The sequence below is a fragment of the Aythya marila genome, assembly GCF_965140915.1.
Source record: "Aythya marila genome assembly, chromosome: 28".
NCBI classification, from domain to species: Eukaryota; Metazoa; Chordata; class Aves; order Anseriformes; family Anatidae; genus Aythya; species Aythya marila.
In genome coordinates, this window is record NC_139069.1 from 216408 (window position 1) to 230777 (window position 14370).

Genomic DNA, 14370 nt, shown 5'->3' on the forward strand with positions numbered 1-14370 from the left:
GGTCCGGATGCGCTTCCCCTCCCCCCCCTCCCCCCCCCCTTCCCCCCCCCCGCTGAGTCAGCGCCCGGTGACGTCACGGTGACGTCATCGCATCCCACAGGAAGAGCGGAGGCGCGCGGGAAGACGCCGGGAAGGAGGGGGGAGGAGGGGGGAGGTTTTGGGGCCGTTTCGGGGCTTTTTGGGGTCCCGGGGGGGGGATTCGGGGGGGCCCCGGCCCCAAATGGGCGTTGCCCCTTTAAGAACCGGCCTGTGGGCCCCACCCGGGGGTGGCATCGCCCTTTTAAGAGCGGGTTGGCACTGGAGGCATCGCCCCTTTAAGACCGAAGGCGGTGGGCCCCGCCCCCTTTCCCCATATTTGGCGTTTCCGCTATAAGCGGCGGGGCGGGGAGGGCGGGGCCAGCTCTTAAAGCGGCGATTCCCCGCCTTAAAGGGGCAATGGCGTGAATGGGGGGGTCCACCCCCCCGATCTTAAAGGGGCAACGGCAAAAGGGGGCGGGGCTTGTGGGGGCGAAGCCCCGCCCCCCGCGGCGCGACAACGAGGCAGTGGGCGGGGCCTGGCGGCGTTTTTGTGGCTTTTTTATTATTCCGAGTCCGAAAAAAGAAAAAAAAAAAAAAACAGAAAAAAAAGAAAAAAAACAGAACAAAAAAAATCCCGATTTGGGGAAAAAAAGGGGGAAAAGGGAAAAGGGGAGGGGGGAGGAGGGAAGGAGGGGGAGGAGAGAAGGGGGCGGGGCCAGCGCCGGCCCCTCCCCCCTGCCGCCCGGGCCCCGCCCCCTTTTCCCCGCGGGGGGGCGGGGCCAGGCGGCGGGCAGGGGGCGGGGCTTCGTTACCTGCAGGGGGGGGGGAGAGAGAGCAGCGTTAGGCCACGCCCCCTCCCTCCAAACCCCGCCCACTCCCCTTAAACCCCACCCCCTTTCCTCTAAACCCCACCCCCTTCCCTGTAAACCCCGCCCCTTCCCTTTAAACCCCGCCCCTTTCCTTTAAACCCCGCCCCTTTCCTCTAAAGCCCATCCCCTTACTTTAAGCCACCCCCTCCCCTTAAGCCCCGCCCACTCCAAGCCCCGCCCACCACAGGCTCCACCCCTTTAACACCCCCACGCCCCTCCCCCTCCCTCAAGCCCTGCCCCCCCACAGGCCACGCCCCCTCCCTACCTCCCAGGCCTTCCCCCCCTCCCCTTTCACAACCCCTCCCCCAAACCACGCCCCCTCCCTAAGCCCCTCCCCCTCAGGCCCCGCCCCCCGAGGCCCCGCCCCCTACATGGTCTGAGGGGTGAAGAGCCCCGAGAGCTGCAGGCTCAGCGTCTGCGAGGCCAGGTTCAGCGCCGGGCTCAGGGCTGGGGGGGGAAAAGGGGGGGCACTTGGGGGGCAGCCCCACAGAGGGGACCCCCCGGACCCACAGGGAGCCCCCCGGACCCATAGAGCCCCCCCCGGCCCCATAGAGCCCCCCCCGGACCCATAGGAAGGGCACGACCCCATTGGGACCCCATAGAGACCCCCCTTTATGGGGACCCCCCCCAGCCCCATAGATCCACCCCCAGCCCCATAGCGGCCCCATAGGGAGTCCCCCAGCCCCATAGGGACCCCCCCAGCCCCATAGGAAGACCCCGAACCCATTGGAACCCCCTTTATAGGGACCCCCCTGTGCCCCATAGAGCCCCCCTCCAGCCCCACAGTGGCCCCATAAGGACCCCCCAGCCCCATAGTGGCCCCATAGGGAGCCCCCCCGGACCCATAGATCCCCCCCAGCCCCATAGGAAGACCCCGACCCCATTGGGACCCCCTTTATAGGGACTCCTCCTGCCCCATAGTGACCCCCCAGCCCCACAGCGGCCCCATAGGGAGCCCCCTGGCCCCATAGATCCAACCCCAGCCCCATAGGAAGACCCCAACCCCATTGGGACCCCCTTTATAGGGAGCCCCTGTGCCTCATAGCGACACCCCCAGCCCCATAGAGGCCCCATAGGGACCCCCCAGCCCCATAGGGACCCCCCCCAGCCCCATAGATCACCCCCCAACCCCACACATTGCCCCCATCCAACCCCACATAGGGACCCCCCAGCCCCATAGGGACCCCCCCAGCCCCATAGATCCCCCCCCAGCCCCATAGCGGCCCCATAGGGACCCCCCCACCCCATAGGGACCCCCCCCGCCCCATAGAGCCCCCCGCCCCGTACCGGTGAGGGCGGCGGGGTTGAGGGCGCCCAGGGGCAGGGCCCCGTTGAGCTGCAGGGCCTGGGCCGTGCTGGGCAGCTGCAGCCCCGAGCCTGGGGGAAAAAGGGGGGAAAATGGGAAAAATGGGGGAAAAAAACGGGGAAATGGAGGGAGAAATGGGGGGTAAGGGGGGGAAAAGGGGGAAAATGGGGGGAAAATGGGGGGGGAAATGGGGGAAAAATGGGGAAAATGGGGGACACAGAAACGTCAGTGGCACCCCGGACCTCTCCCAGCCCCATAACCCCCCCATAACCCCATTAAACCCCCCATATCTCCCCATAGCCCCCCTATAAACCCCCCCATAACCCCCTTTAACCTCATATAACCCCATGTAACCCCCCCCAACCCCATTAAACCCCCCATAACCCCCCCATATAACCCCATAACCCCCATATAACCCCCATATTCCCCCCCAATCCCCCTATAAACCCCCCATAACCTCATTAAACCCCCTATAAATCCCCCATATCCCCCCATAACCCCCCCATAACCCCCTCATATCCCCCCCTAACCCCATTAATCCCCCCCAACCCCCTATAACCCCCCTATAACCCCATTAATCCCCCCCCAACCCCATATAACCCCCCTATATTCCCCCCATAACCCCATATAACCCCCCCCATAACCCCTTATAACCCCCCCCAAGCCCCATTAATCCCCCCTAACCTCCCTATAACCCCATTAATCTCCCCCCCCAACCCCATATAACGCCCCCCCCTTCCCCACCCACCTTCTGCCAGCTTGGCCATGAGCTGCAGGCGCCCCCCGGCCCCCAGCTCGGGCTCGTCGCTGCCCTCGGGGAAGGCGACGTCGGCCGAGCCGTCGGGGCGCTCGCTCACCTGCCCCACGCGCATCGCCCGGCCCGCCAGCTCGAAGCCGTTCAGCTGCTCCAGGGCGCGGCGGGCGCACTCGGCCTCGGCGAACTGCGGGATTAACGGGATTACAGGGATTAGGGGGGATTATGGGGGGTTATGGGCGGGATTAGGGCGGGATTAGGGGGGTTATGGGCGGGATTAGGGGCTGGGGAGATGTGTGGGGCTGCTCCAGGGCGCGGCGGGCGCACTCGGCCTCGGCGAACTGCGGGATTAACGGGATTACAGGGATTAGGGGGGATTATGGGGGGTTATGGGCGGGATTAGGGCGGGATTAGGGGGGTTATGGGCGGGATTAGGGGCTGGGGAGATGTGTGGGGCTGCTCCAGGGCACGGCGGGCGCACTCGGCCTCGGCGAACTGCGGGATTACAGGGATTACAGGGATTAGGGGGGATTATGGGGGGTTATGAGCAGGATTAGGGCGGGATTAGGGGGGATTAGGGGCAGTTATGGGGCTGGGGAGATGTGTGGGGCTGCTCCAGGGCGCGGCGGGCACACTCGGCCTCGGCGAACTGCGGGATTAGGGGGATTAGGGGGGATTAGAGGGGATTAGGGGAGTTATAGGGGAGATTAGAGGATATTAGAGGGGATTTGGGGGGTATTAGGGGGGTTATGGGGGGGATTAGGGCGGGATTATAGGGGATTAGGGCGGGATTAGGGCGCGATTAGGGCGGGATTAGGGCGGGATTAGGGCGGGATTATGAGGGATTAGAGCGGGATTAGGGCGGGATTAGGGGGATTTGGGGCTGGGACGCACGGTGATGAAGCCGTATCCCTTGGACTGCCCGGTGTCGGGGTCTCTCACCAGCACGATGCTGTCAATCTGGGGGGAGGGAGGGGCAGGGGGCGGGTCCGACAGACGCCACGCCCACCAGAAACCCCTCCCGCCTGAGGCCACGCCCCCGATGTGTCCACGCCCCCCCCCCATAGCCCCGCCCCCAACCCCATTCACCCCCATGCCCCAACCACCCCCTTTAGCCCCTCCAACCCTTTTGGCCCCTCCCACTTCCTTATAGCCCCTCCCACCAATTAACCACGCCCACCCGAAGCCCCTCCCACTCCCTTTAAGCCCCTCCCACCCCTTTATTCCCACCCCTTCTTCCCACCCACCCCCTACCTCTACCCCCTATCCGCCCCCTCCCACCCCTTTAACCCCTCCCACCCTTTAGCCCCGCCCACCCTTAGGCCCCTCCCTATTTCCCCAAGCCCCACCCACCCCTCTAAGTCCCTCCCACTCCTTTTAAGCCCCTCCCACCCCTTTATTCCCACCCCTTTCCACCCCTACCCCCATCTACTCCCACCCCCTATTTCGCCCCTCCCACCCCCTCTAACCCCTCCCACCCTTTAGCCCCGCCCACTTTTAGGCTCCGCCCACCCCTCTAAGCCCCTCCCACCCCCTTTAAGCCCCGCCCACCCCTTTACTCCCACCCCTTTCCACCCCTACCCCCACCCACCCCCACCCCCTATCCGCCCCCTCCCACCCCCTCTAACCCCTCCCACCCTTTGTCCCCGCCCCCCCAGGCCCCGCCCACCCCCTTGGCCCCGCCCACCTTCCCGAAGGGCTCGAAGATGCCCCTGAGCATCTCCTTGGTGATGTTGCAGTGCAGGGCGCCCACGTAGAGCCGCATGGGGCCGCCGCTGCCCTTCTGCAGGTTGTTGGCCATGGCCGCCAGCCGGTTCTTCTCCGCCTGCGGGGGGCGGGGACAGCTCAGGGAACGCCCCCCGGGGGCGGGGACGCCTCAGGAACGCCCCCCCGGGGGCGGGGACGAGCCCCCGCCTCGCCTCGGAGATTTTCGGGATTTTTATTGACCTTCCAGGGCCTGTCCCTGAGCCTCCGGGGGCTTTGTAACCCTTCCAGGACCTTCCCAAATCCCCCAAAAATCCCCTTAAAAATTCTCCTTCCCCTTCCAGGACCTTCCCAAAATTTCTAAAATCTTCTTACCCCTTCCAGGACCTTCTCAACTCTTCTAGGACCTTCTCATCCCTTCCAGGACCTTCCCAACCCCCCCAAAAACCCCCTTAAAAATTCTCCTTCCCCTTCCAGGACCTTCCCAAAGATTCTAAGAACTTCTTACCCCTTCCAGGACCTTCCCAAAAGCCTTCAACGTCATCCTACCCCTTCCAGGACCTTCTCAACTCTTCTAGAACCTTCCCATCCCTTCCAGGACTTAGCCCTTGCAGGACCTTCCCATCATCTCTAAGACCTTCTCATCCCTTCCAGGACCTTCCCAACCCCCAAAAATCCCCTTAAAAATTCTCCTTCCCCTTCCAGGACCCTCCCAACCCCCTCGTGACCCTTCCAGGACCTTCCCAAATCCCCCAAATCCCCTTAAAATCCCTCCTTCCCCTTCCAGGACCTTCCCAACTCAACTCTTGTCTCTTCCAGGACCCTCCCAACCCTTCCAGGACCTTCCCAACCCCACACCACCTCCCCCAATCCCCTCCTAGACCCCGCCCCTTTTCCCTAAGCCCCTCCCCTTTTAGACCACGCCCCTTTTAAGCCCCTCCCACTCCCTGGAAGTCAAAAACGATGCCAGGAACCTCAACGAGGGCACGTCTCGAAGACCGTTGGCCAATGTTGACCCCGCCCAACCTCCTCCAATCCCCTCCTAGACCACGCCCACTTTCCCCAAGGCCCACCCACATTAGGCCACGCCCCCTTTAGACCCCGCCCACTACCAGGAAGTCCAAAATCACAAGAGGGAGACCACGGAGACCGCGTCTTGAAGGTCGTTGGCCAACGTTGACCCTTCCAACCTCCACCAATCCCCTTCTAGACCCCGCCCCTTTTCTCTAAGCCCCTCCCCTTTTAGGCCACGCCCCTTTTAGACCCCTCCCACTCAAAGGAAGTCCAAGATCACAGGAGGGAGACCATGGAGGCCATGCTTCGAAGACCGTTGGCCAACGTTGACCCTTCCAACCTCACCCAACCTCCTCCAATCGCGTCCCAGGCCCCGCCCACGCGAGGCCCCGCCCCCCGGAGGCCCCGCCCCCTACCTGGGAGGCCTGGACGATGATGGGGACGCCCAGCAGGCGCTGCCCGGTGAGCCCGATGGCCAGCGGCACCGATTGGATGTCGCAGAACTCGACGTAGGCGATGCCCTTGGAGCGCCGCGAGTTGCGGTCCGAGATGATGCGCACGTCCCGCACCTGGGGGCGGGGCCTCCTCAGGGGGCGGGGCCAGGCCCGACGGGCGTGGTCGAGCCCCCGAGGGGCGTGGTCGAGCCCCGAGGGGCGTGGCCACCTCCCGAGGGGCGGGGCGGGGGGGTAGGGGCGGCGGGGGGGGCGCGGGAGGGGAAATCCTATAAAGGGGGCGGCGGCCCTATAAGGGGAGGGGGGGCCCTAAAAGGGGTTGGGGGGGCCTGGGGGGGTCTTATGGGGGTCCTGGGGGGCCTAAAAGGATCTGGGGGGGCTTACAGGGGGCCCTATAAGGGGTTTGGGGGCCCTATCAGGGTTTTAAGGGGTCCTATAAGGGGTTTGGGGGGGCTTGTGGGGGTCCTGGGGGACTTATGGGGGTCCTAAAAGGGTCTTGGGGGGGCTAAAAGGGTCCTGGGGGACTTACGGGGGTCCCTGTAAGGGTTTTAATGGCCCCATAAGGGTTTTAGTGACCCTATAGGAGTTTTAATGGCCCCATAAAGGCGTTTATGGCCCCGTAAGGGTCCCAGTGACCCCATAAGGCCATTCCTGACCCCATAAGGGTGCTTCTGACCCCATAAGGGTCTTTATGGCCCCATAAGAAAGTTCCTGACCCCATAAGGGTATTTATGGCCCTGTAAGGGTGCTCCTGACCCCATAAGTGTCCTGGTGACCCTATAAGTGTCCCAGTGACCCCATGAGTGTCCCAGTAACCCTGTAAGAGTGTTCCTGACCCCATAAGGGTATTTATGGCCCCGTAAGGGTCTTTCTGGCCCCATAAAGGTATTTATGACCCCATAAGGGTGTTCCTGGCCCCATAAGGGCGTTCCTGGCCCCATAAGTGTCCCAGTGACCCCATAAGGGTTTTTATGGCCCCATAAGGGTATTTATGACCCCATAAGGGCGTTCCTGACCCCATAAGGGTCCCAGTGACCCCATAAGGGTTTTTATGGCCCCATAAGGGTGTTCCTGACCCTATAAGTGTCCCGGTGACCCCGTGAGTGTCCTGGTGACCCCATAAGTGTCCCGGTGACCCCATGAGTGTCCCAGTGACCCCACGGGGCCCCGTGGCACCTTTCCGACGGCGGAGAAGAAATCCTCGAGGTCTCGGGGCCGGATGCGCGCCGCCAGCTGCATGCAGAACACCGTGCGCGCGTCGCGCTCCTCGGGGCTCAGGCTGCCCAGCGGCTCCCTGCGGGGTCGGGGCACCCCATAAGGCCCCACGGCCCCCCCACAGCACCCACAGACCCCACACAGACCCCACAGAGCACCCCCAGATCCCTCAGAGCCCCACAGAGCCCCCCAGAGCCTCCCTATCCCCCCCATATCCTCACATCCCCTATAAAACCCCAAATCCCCTATAAGGCCCCATGGCATCCCATAACACCCCCATAACCCCCCCAGATCCCACAGAGACCCCCAGGACGCCCCCAAATCCCACAGAGCCCCCCAGGACCCCAAAAAGCCCTTCTATCCCCCCCTATCCCCCAATCCCCTATAAAAACCCCAAATCCCCTATAAGGCCCCAAATATCCCCTAACCACCCTGTATCCCATATAAAAATCCTAAATCACCTATGAAATACCCAAAATCCCCTAGAAAACCCCCCAAAATCCCCCATAAAACCCCCACATCGCCTACAAGACCCCAAATACCGCATAAGCAAAGCACGTCCCCTACAACCCCCCCAAATCCCCTATAACCCCCCCAAATCCCCTATAACCCCCCCAAATCCCCTATAAAACCTCCCAAATCCCCTATAAAACCCAAAAAAATCCCTTGTGAAACCCCATAACCACCCCATATCCCCTATAAAAACCCTAGATCCTGTATAAAACTCGCCAAATCCCCTATAAAACCTCCAAAATTCCCTATAAGACCTCAAATAATCCCCTCTAAGACCCCAAATACCCCATAACCACCCCATATCCCCCACAAACCCCCAAATCCTCTATAAAAACCCCCAAATCCCCTATGAAACCCCCAAAATCCTCTGTAAGACCTCAAAAATCCTCTATAAGACCCCAAATACCCCATAACCACCCCATATCCCCCACAAACCCCCATATCTGCTATAAAAACCCCAAATTCCCTATAAAAACCCCAAGAATCCCCTATGAAACCCACAAAATCCCCTATAGAATGCCCAAAATCTCCTATAAAACCCCCAAAATCCCCTCTAAGACACCAAATACCCCATAACCACCCCATATCCCCTATAAAAACCCTAAATCCCCTATAAAAAACCCAAATTCCCTATAAAAAACCCAAATCCCCCAGGAAACCCCCAAAATCCCCTATAAAACCCTCAAAAATCCCCCCAAACGCCCCAAATCCCACCCAAAATCCCTCAAATTTCCCCCAAAATCCCCCAAATCCTCCTCTGTACCCCCTTATATTCCGCCAAGTCTCCCCAATGACCCCAAAATCCCCCAAATCCCCCCCAAAATCCCCCAAATCCCCCTGAAAACCCCCAAAAATCCCCCAAAACCCCCTAAGGACACCAAAATCCCCCGAATTCCCCCCAAAATCCCTCCCAGTCCCGGGGCTCACCGCACGGGGCTCTTCTCCCGGTAGAGCGGGCTCTTGCTGTGCCCGAAGCGGCGGCTGAAACGGGGCCGAAAACGACCGAATCGGTTAAAAAAGGGCCGAGATATTTAGAAACGGCTATTTTGGGGTGAAAAAAGGGGAAATGGGGTACCGGGATCGCTCGTCGCGCCGGCGCTCACGGCTGCGGGATCGGCGGCGCTCGCGGCTGCGGGACCGGTGGCGGCTGCGGCGGTCGCGGCTGCGGGATCGGCGGCGCCGGTCCCGGTCCCGGCTGCGACTGATTTGGGGGTTTTTAGCCCCAAAACGGCAACGGAGGGCGCGGGGAAGCCGAAAGAGCCGGGTTTGGCCCCAAAAAGCCCTCACCTGTGTCTGTGGTCGCGGCTCCGGCTCCGGCTGCGGCTCCGCTTCTTCCGGCTGCTGGTTATGGGGGGAAAAAACGCTAAGAGGCGGGCCCCAAAATCCGCCTTTTTCGCCCCAAATCCTCCCTGTCTCTCTCTGGAAGCTCCCGGGCTCGTTATCGGCCCCAAAACCCGCAGTTTTCACCCCAAAATCTGCCCCAAAACTCCCAACACCTACCCATAACCCCTTAGTGACCTCAAAATCCCCATTTTTGCCCCCCAAATTACCCCAAAATCCCTTAAACCCACCCCAAAACCTCCAATACCTTCCCATAACCCCTTACTGACCCCAAAATCACCCTTTTTTCCCCCAAATTACCCTCAAAATCCCTAAAATTCCTCTCAACCCCCTCAGTATTTACCCATAACCCTTTAGTGACCCCGAAATCCCCATTTTTGCCCCTCAAATTACCCCCAAAATCCCTTAAATCCACCCCAAAACCTCCACTGCCTTCCCATAAACCCTTATTGGCCCCCAAATCCCCATTTTTTCTCCCAAAAATCATCCCCAAACGCCTTAAACCCACCCCAAACCCTTTAATACATCCGCATTATCCCTTGTCACCCCCAAAATCTCCATTTTTCCCCCCAAAATCCCCAAATTCCTCCCCAAACCCCTTTGAAACCCCCTGAAGGACCTCAGCGGCCCCAAAATCACCGTTTTTCGCCCCAAAAGCTCACCTGCTGCTGCTGCTGCCGCCGCTCTCCTTCTTCGTCTCTTTGCTCTGCTCCTCCGCCGGCGGCTGCGGGGCCAAAATCCCCCAGATTTACCCCAAAATGCCCCAAATTTCCCCCAAATCCCCCCAAATTCCCCCCTCCCGGACCCAAAATTGCCTTTTTTCACCCCAAAAGCGGCCTCACCTGCGGGGGGGGGGGCTCCGTCGGCGGCTTGGAGGGGCCGGGCTGGGCCTGGAACAAGGAGGGGGCGTCAGGGGCAGACCCCAAAAGCCCAGAAACGGCCCCAAAACCCCTTTAGGGATCCCCAAACCCCTTTAAAAGTCCCCAAATTCCTTTAAATGGCCCCAAAACCCCTTTAAGATAACCCGAAACTATTTAAAGACCCCCGAAACCCCTTAAAGTGCTCCTAAAACCCCTTTAGGTGACCCCAAAACCCTGTCAGGAACCCCAAAACTCCTCTAAATGACCCCAAGACCTCTTCAAGTGACCCTAAAACCCCTGAAATGACCCCAAAATCCCTTTAAGGATCCTAAACCCCCTTCAAGTGACCCCAAAACCCCTTAAGCTGACCCTAAAATCCCTAAAATAACCCCAAAACCCGTTTAAGGATCCTGAAATCCCATTAAATGCCCCTAAAACCTCTTTAGGGATCCCTAAACCCCTTCAAGTGACCTTAAACCCCCTTTAGATGACCCCAGAACCCCATAAAATGACCCCAAAATCCCATTAAACGACCCCAAAGCCCCTTTAAATGACTCTAAAATCCCTGAAATAACCCCAAAATCCCCTTAATCACTCCCAAAACCCTTACCTTGACCCCTGAACCCCTTTAGATGACCCTAAGGCCCCTAAAACGACCCCAAAGCCCCTTAAATAACCCCAAAACCTTTAAAGTGACCCTAAAGCCCCTGAAATGACCCCAAAATCCCCTTCAACGCCCCCAAAACCCCTTTAAGTGATCCTCAAACCCCTTAAGTGCCCCCAAAATCCCCTTAAACAACCCTAAAAACCCTAAAACGCCCCCAAAACCCCTTAAATCCCCCCAAAACCCTTTAAAACCGCCCCCAAAAACCCTTCATTTACCCCCAAAATCCCCTTCAGGTGCCCCCAAGCCCCGCCCCCTCCCACCTTAAGCCCCGCCCCCTCCCACCTCTAGCCCCACCCACCCCTCCCAGGCCCCGCCCACCCCGCAGAAGCCCCCGCCCCCTCCCCTAAGCCCCGCCCACCTCCTCCTTCTTGTAGGGTGCCTCCAGCATGGCCTCGATGACGATGTCGAAGTCGTCCGACGTCATGGCGTCCGTCTGGCCCAAAAAAACCCGAAACGGACCCAAAATTAACCCAAACAGCCCCAAAAACAGCCCAAAAACCAACAACGGACCCGGAATGACCCGAAAATCCCACAAAATTGACTAAAAACAGACCCAAAATAGCCCCAAAACGTACCCAGAATAGCTCCACAATAACCCCTAAAAAGCCCCAAATGGACCCAAAATGAACCCGAGCGGCCCCAAAGCCAGCCCCAAAAACAAAAACGGACACAGAATGACCTGAAAATCACACAAAATTGACCCAAAATCGACCCAAAATACCCCCGAAACGGACATAAAATGGCCCCAAAATGGCTCCATAATAACCCCTAAAAAGCTCAAAATGGACCCAAAATGAACCCAAACAGCCCCAAAAACAGCCCAAAAAACAATAATGGACCCAGAATGACCTGAAAACCTCACAAAATTGACCCCAAACCGACCCAGAATAGCCCCAAATCGGACCCAAAACTGACATAAAATGGCCCCAAAACGTACCCAAAATAGACCCAAAACGGACCCAAAATGGACCCAAAATGGACATAAAACGGCCCCAAAATGATCCCAAACCCCCAAAATGGATGCAAAAAGAACTAAAACCGGCCCAAAAACGCCCCCAAAAAAACAAAAATGGACATGGAATGACCCCAAAACCCCACAAAATGGCCCTAAAACGGACCCAAAACAGACCCCAAATGGCCCCAAAACGACCATAAAATGACCCCAAAATAGACCCAAAACCCTCAAATGACCCCAAATAACCCCATAATGACCCCAAAAGCCCCCAAATAGACCTAAAACAGACCTGAAATGGACCCCAAACAGACATGAAATGACCCCAAAACAGACTGAAAACCACAAAATGGGCCCAAAAAGAGACAAAACAGGCCCCAAACCACCCCCAAACACAAAAATGGACCCGTAACGACCCCAAAAATATCAAAATGGACCCAAAAGAGCTCCAAAATGGACATAAAGTGACCCCAAAACAGGCCCACAACGCCAAAATGCACCCAAACGGACCCAAAACTCCTCTGAAACCCAAAAACGGCCCCGTAACGATGCCAAAAACCCCAAAACAGGCCCCGAAAGAGAACCAAAAGGGGGACATAAAATCACCCCAAAACAGGCCCCAAAAACCCCAAAATGGCCCCAAAACGACCCCGTAACAGCCACAAAACCCCAAAACGTCCCCGAAATGACCCCAAAAAGACCAAATCAGACCCAAAACAGACCCACACCAGGCCCCAAATCCTCCAAAACGCCCCCAAAACATCCCCAGCCCCCCCTCACCCCCCATAACCTTTGACCCCACGACCCCCCCGTGACCCCAAGTGACCCCGTGACCCCCCGGTGACCCCCTGACCCCCCCTGACCCCACCCCATCACCCCCCATAGCGCCCCCATAACCCCCCCCAAACCCCTCCCACCCCCCGCCCCCACCCCCTGACGTCACCGGTGACGTCACCCGCCCCGCCCCCTCCCGTGACGTCACACTCACCGCGTCGGGCGGCGGGTTCGAGCCCCCCGCCTCCATCCCCCCGCCCGCTGCCTGGGGGGGGGCTCTCCCCCCAACCACGGCTCCCTCCTCCTCCTCCTCCTGCACGGGAAGTGACGTCACACGGACCGCCCCCCCCTCCCGTGACGTCACGCCCCGCGCCGTGACGTCACGCCGCCCGGTAGTGACGTCACGCCCCCTCAAACACCCACCCCCCCCCTTAGGGCCGTGCCCCCTCCTCCCCCCTCCCCCTCCCCTCCAGGGCCCGGCCGCGAGGCCCCGCCCCCTTTAATCCCCGCCCCTCCAAGCCCCGCCCACCCGAAGCCACACCCCCTCCCTTTAACCCCTCCCCCCGCGCATGCGCACCGCGCTCCCCCCCCCCTCACCGCCTCCGGGCCCCCTCCTCCCCCCCAACCCCTCGCCTCGCCTCCCCCCGGGCCGTGACGTCACGCCGGGTGACGTCACGCCCCGTGACGTCACGGCCGCCCCCCCCTCCCCTCACCGGGCCCCTCCCGGCTGGCGGCGGCGGCGGCGGCGGCCGGGACGCGGCGCTAAGATGGCGGCGGCCTCCAGAACCTTCCCCCCGCCCCCTCCGCGCCGCGCAGGCGCGGCCCCGGCCCCGCCCACGCCGCGCGCCCATTGGTTCCCGGAGCCGCCCCGCCGCTCTGCGATTGGCTGCGGGTCCACGAAGGGGCGGGGTGAAGCATCGGCGCCGCCGATTGGCCCGGGGTTGAAAGGGGAGGGAGGGCCGGCGCGGTTGCTATGGAGACGCGGCCCCGCCCATACCGGGGCGCGGTTGCTATGGGGATGGAGCCCCGCCCCTCCCCGTGACGTCGCGGAGGCCCCGCCCCGCGCGCTGTTGCTATGGAGACCGCGCCCCCGCCCCTACGGGCGCGCTGTTGCCATGGAGACGCGGCCTGGTCGGCCCGGGTGAAGCCTGAGCAACATGGCGGCGGCTCGGGGGGGGGCAAAATGGCCTCCCCCCCCCCCAATACGTCCTGGTGACCCCCCCAGTGTTGAAAACAGGCCCCAAAACCCCACAAATCCCTTAAAAAATAAAATAAAACGCATAAAAAGCCCCCCACAAGGCGGACGCCCCCCTCCCAAGATGGCCGCCGCCCCCTCCCGCTTCCCCCCACCCAAAACCACCTCAATTATCCCTTATAAACCCCCGAAATACCCCTTTTAACCCCCCAGTGTCGAAAACAGTCCCAAAATACCCCCAAATCCCCCTTAAAACCTCCCCAAAAAGCCCCCCAGAAGATGGCCGATGCCCCCTCCCACCCAAAACCCCTCCAAGAGGACCCAAAACCCCACAACAACCCCTAATAACCTCCCAATTTTTAAAATACTCCCAAAATACCCCCAAATCCCACAAAATCCCACTTTAAAATTTCCCCAAAAACCCTCCACAAGATGGCTGCCGCCCTCCCAAGATGTCCGCTGCCCCCTCCCGCTTCCCCCCAACCAAAACCCATCCAATTGTCCCTTATAATCCCCCCCGTGTTAAAAACAGACCCAAAATCCCCCCAAATCCCACTTAAAATCCCCCCAAAAGCCCCCCACAAGATGGCTGCCCCCCTCCCAAGATGGCCGCCTTGCTCCCAAGATGGCCGCCGCTCCAAGATGGCTGCTTCCCCCCACCCAAAACCCCTCCAAATACCCCCATAAACCTCCCAGTGTCGAAAACAGTCCCAAAATCCCCATAAACCCCACTTAA

General features: G+C 60.1%; 2 protein-coding genes across 6 annotated transcripts in view; both read right to left on the reverse strand.

Annotated features, from left to right (window-relative positions):
- MMP14 (matrix metallopeptidase 14) overlaps window positions 1-273 on the reverse strand; it is a gene marked incomplete at its 5' end in the record, with an annotated part of 7817 nt that extends 7544 nt beyond the window's left edge. The window contains 1 exon segment of the mRNA XM_082780406.1: window positions 232-273. Within this exon segment, the coding sequence (XP_082636532.1) occupies window positions 232-273 (42 nt within the window).
- A 286-nt stretch (window positions 274-559) lies between these two features.
- Window positions 560-13228, reverse strand: RBM23 (RNA binding motif protein 23; the record flags this gene model as incomplete). Of its 5 annotated transcripts, none has more annotated exons than XM_082780592.1 (16): window positions 13153-13228; window positions 12654-12752; window positions 11072-11146; window positions 10029-10076; window positions 9849-9910; window positions 9133-9183; window positions 8921-9046; window positions 8773-8826; window positions 7294-7411; window positions 6082-6234; window positions 4635-4772; window positions 3842-3907; window positions 2942-3134; window positions 2175-2264; window positions 1259-1334; window positions 560-830 (listed from the first exon to the last, which is right to left on the reverse strand). In XM_082780592.1, exons 2-16 carry the CDS (start codon window positions 12687-12689, stop codon window positions 827-829), a joined length of 1290 nt encoding a protein of 429 aa, XP_082636718.1. In that variant the 5' UTR covers window positions 12690-12752; window positions 13153-13228. The 5 variants fall into 5 exon arrangements, with proteins under 5 accessions (XP_082636718.1, XP_082636715.1, XP_082636716.1 ...); XM_082780589.1 differs by having other exon boundaries at window positions 9133-9186; XM_082780590.1 differs by having other exon boundaries at window positions 9133-9186; window positions 12654-12746; window positions 13153-13211.
- Window positions 13229-14370: the final 1142 nt, after the last annotated feature.